Raw genomic sequence first — 2,500 nt, forward strand, 5'->3', positions numbered from 1 at the left:
TGGCAACACTGGCGGAGGCCATAAGGACGGCATCCACCAGAAATCCACGTCTTCTTCTTCTTCTTCTTCTTCTTTTTCTTCAGAGGACACTGCACGTTCGGTGCCTGCCGTTTCCGTGTGGCTGGCAGTCAGAAACAAAACGGGTGACTTCATGAATCCTGTGAAACTAAAAGGACTTCTTAGCCTCCACAAACGTCAGGTAAGTTTCAGTTTTATAACGTATTCGTAGAATGGAATGATATGCTAAATGGCCATTCCCAGTGCATAGGCGTGCGTGCGAAAGGCACCAATTCAATATTCATTGGTTTGGAAGAGATAATAACATCAATTCAATCCTCATCGGCGGCAAAGTTGCGTGCTCGATGGAACAATTCAGTTATATGACCGGAGTTATAGGGAACTTTTACTTAAGTAACCTTCACGTGTTCCTGTTCATCACAAAGTTGAGCTCTCTATAAGCTGAATCGTAATGAGTTTTATTGCTCCAGTTAGGTTCTGTGTTAACGTTCTTTTGCACATCTTCTGGATCTTTGATCATTGCAAGAAAGCTCAAAACTTATTTGATCAAATGAATGAATGAGTTTTCATCTTTGAGGTGTATTCTGCATAAATAAAAAAAAAAACAGCGAAAACTATAGGGTGAAATTATTTTTAACTGCAGTTACATCTCTACTGCGGTAACTCGAGGAAAAAAGAGCAAATGTTTGTCTGTAATGTAATGTAAAAAAGCATAGCATACATGAACTTTAAATTACAAATAATTGTAGATCATCAGTTGGGTAATAAAATTTGCGGTTACGCCTGTCTCTTCACATACAAACGCACGCACATACATACACACGCGCACACCAACAAAGTAATAACGAGCATTTATCTGCCTAAAAATGGCCAAATGGATAAATAAAATAAAAGGTATTTTTTCACAGTCAAGATATCGCGTGATTCAATATTTTCATTCATTTCCAAATGCAATTATTTCTATTACGGATGAATGAAACCTTCACATGACATGCGGGAAAAGTAATAAAAGATAAATCTTTTTTTCTGAGGAATTAAATTGTTGTGAAAACATCCCGTTCGAAACCAACGATACAAAACACGAATATCTTTCCATGTTAGCTGGAAACGTCTGCTGGAATGAACGTCACCGTAGAAGGAATGGACAATATGTACTTAGGGCTAAAGGACAAGGACCTCCATCACGACCATCGAATGATCAAACTTGAAGCCACCAGATACAGGGAGAAAAAACCCACGAAGGCTCTGGGAGACAATCCATTCGAAGATGCAGACAGCGAGGCAGAGGAATGGGAATCAGACGACAATGGGGAATCAGGAAGGGAAAGAGAGGCGCTCGAGAACAAGGACTTCTACACCGCACGATACAAAGCTGATGCTATAGGAGGCCCAAGCCCTATGGCGTCGGTGTCTTCAAGTATCATTCATCTGCAGGTAGGAGTAAAATGAATCTATTCTGAGGTTTCCTGTATTACTTTCCATTTTCTGTGTTACATCACCAACTGTCGGTATATTTCAAGTGAGCTCATCTTGTACATTTCAGAATTTGAAAGACTAATAATTCCAAGGGTAGGCTAATAAACTTCTGAGGAAACGTCTCCCGGAATGTCTGTATTGAGAAATCTTGTCATTTCTTTAAAACAAAAAATGTAGTCTCAGTCATTCAGTATCCCGGAAGTGTAATCAGATAGTGGTGCCCTTATGATGGTTATCAAAATTGTCATTAACCAGAATATAAAATCCTCCGCTATAAAATTAAACTTGCAGGTCCAGCAGGTGGTGAGCAAATGAACAAATATCCATAAATTCCAATAGAATTTCATATTTTGTTATATTAAAAGAAGACACGCTAGTATTTTCTGTGAATAAACATTGATTACATGGTAATTAAAAGATATCTGAATTTAAAAATAGGGAGATACATTACAAAAGGCGATTTTGTACCAAATTACTCATGTTACCGGCGTTTCATGCAAGATTCAAGTTACTCTTCGTGTGCTTGATTCTAGATGGATCACTATCAATAACTAGTTTATGAAAAGTAAGATGCTTGCATTTATTGGACAAAGCATCGTTTTAACCAGGTCATAGACACAAACAACACGTCCCTGGTGACACCTCGGCTGAAGCAGTTTTATGACTGCAAGAGTCCTTCCATGTCTCAACCTCGTCAGGAGCAAACTTGCTCACCAGGGTCTTGCTTAAATGGTGGAAGATGCGTACAGTTCTCAGAAGGGAAAAGGTAAGATTGCTAACAGATAAGTCAAAAACAACTCTTCTGAAAATGTAGCTCTTTAAAATATGTACTATTTGACTATGTTTGTTGCTTTCATGGAAATGTCTGGAGCATGACTCCTACGCGGGTAACTACTGACCACCTTCCCATTTTCGACTATGACAGGTGCATCTGCCCCGGAGGGTCGGTGGGCTACAACTGCAAAGTTCTGTCTCGATCTTTTATGGGTTCTGGATGGTCTTGGCT

At 39.3% G+C, this 2,500-nt stretch overlaps 1 protein-coding gene across 1 annotated transcript in view; it reads left to right on the plus strand.

Annotated features, from left to right (window-relative positions):
* LOC135225218 (putative neural-cadherin 2) overlaps positions 1 to 2,500 on the plus strand; it is a 12,038-nt gene that overhangs the window by 84 nt on the left and 9,454 nt on the right. Inside the window, exons 1-4 of the mRNA XM_064264526.1 lie at positions 1 to 199; positions 1,120 to 1,452; positions 2,103 to 2,260; positions 2,420 to 2,500. The exon at positions 1 to 199 is cut by the window's left edge and continues 84 nt beyond it; the exon at positions 2,420 to 2,500 is cut by the window's right edge and continues 250 nt beyond it. Of these exons, the coding sequence (XP_064120596.1) occupies positions 1 to 199; positions 1,120 to 1,452; positions 2,103 to 2,260; positions 2,420 to 2,500 (771 nt within the window). The remainder of the gene's footprint in view (positions 200 to 1,119; positions 1,453 to 2,102; positions 2,261 to 2,419) is intronic.

The sequence above is a fragment of the Macrobrachium nipponense genome, chromosome 13 (genome assembly GCF_015104395.2).
Source record: "Macrobrachium nipponense isolate FS-2020 chromosome 13, ASM1510439v2, whole genome shotgun sequence".
Classification (NCBI taxonomy): domain Eukaryota; kingdom Metazoa; phylum Arthropoda; class Malacostraca; order Decapoda; family Palaemonidae; genus Macrobrachium; species Macrobrachium nipponense.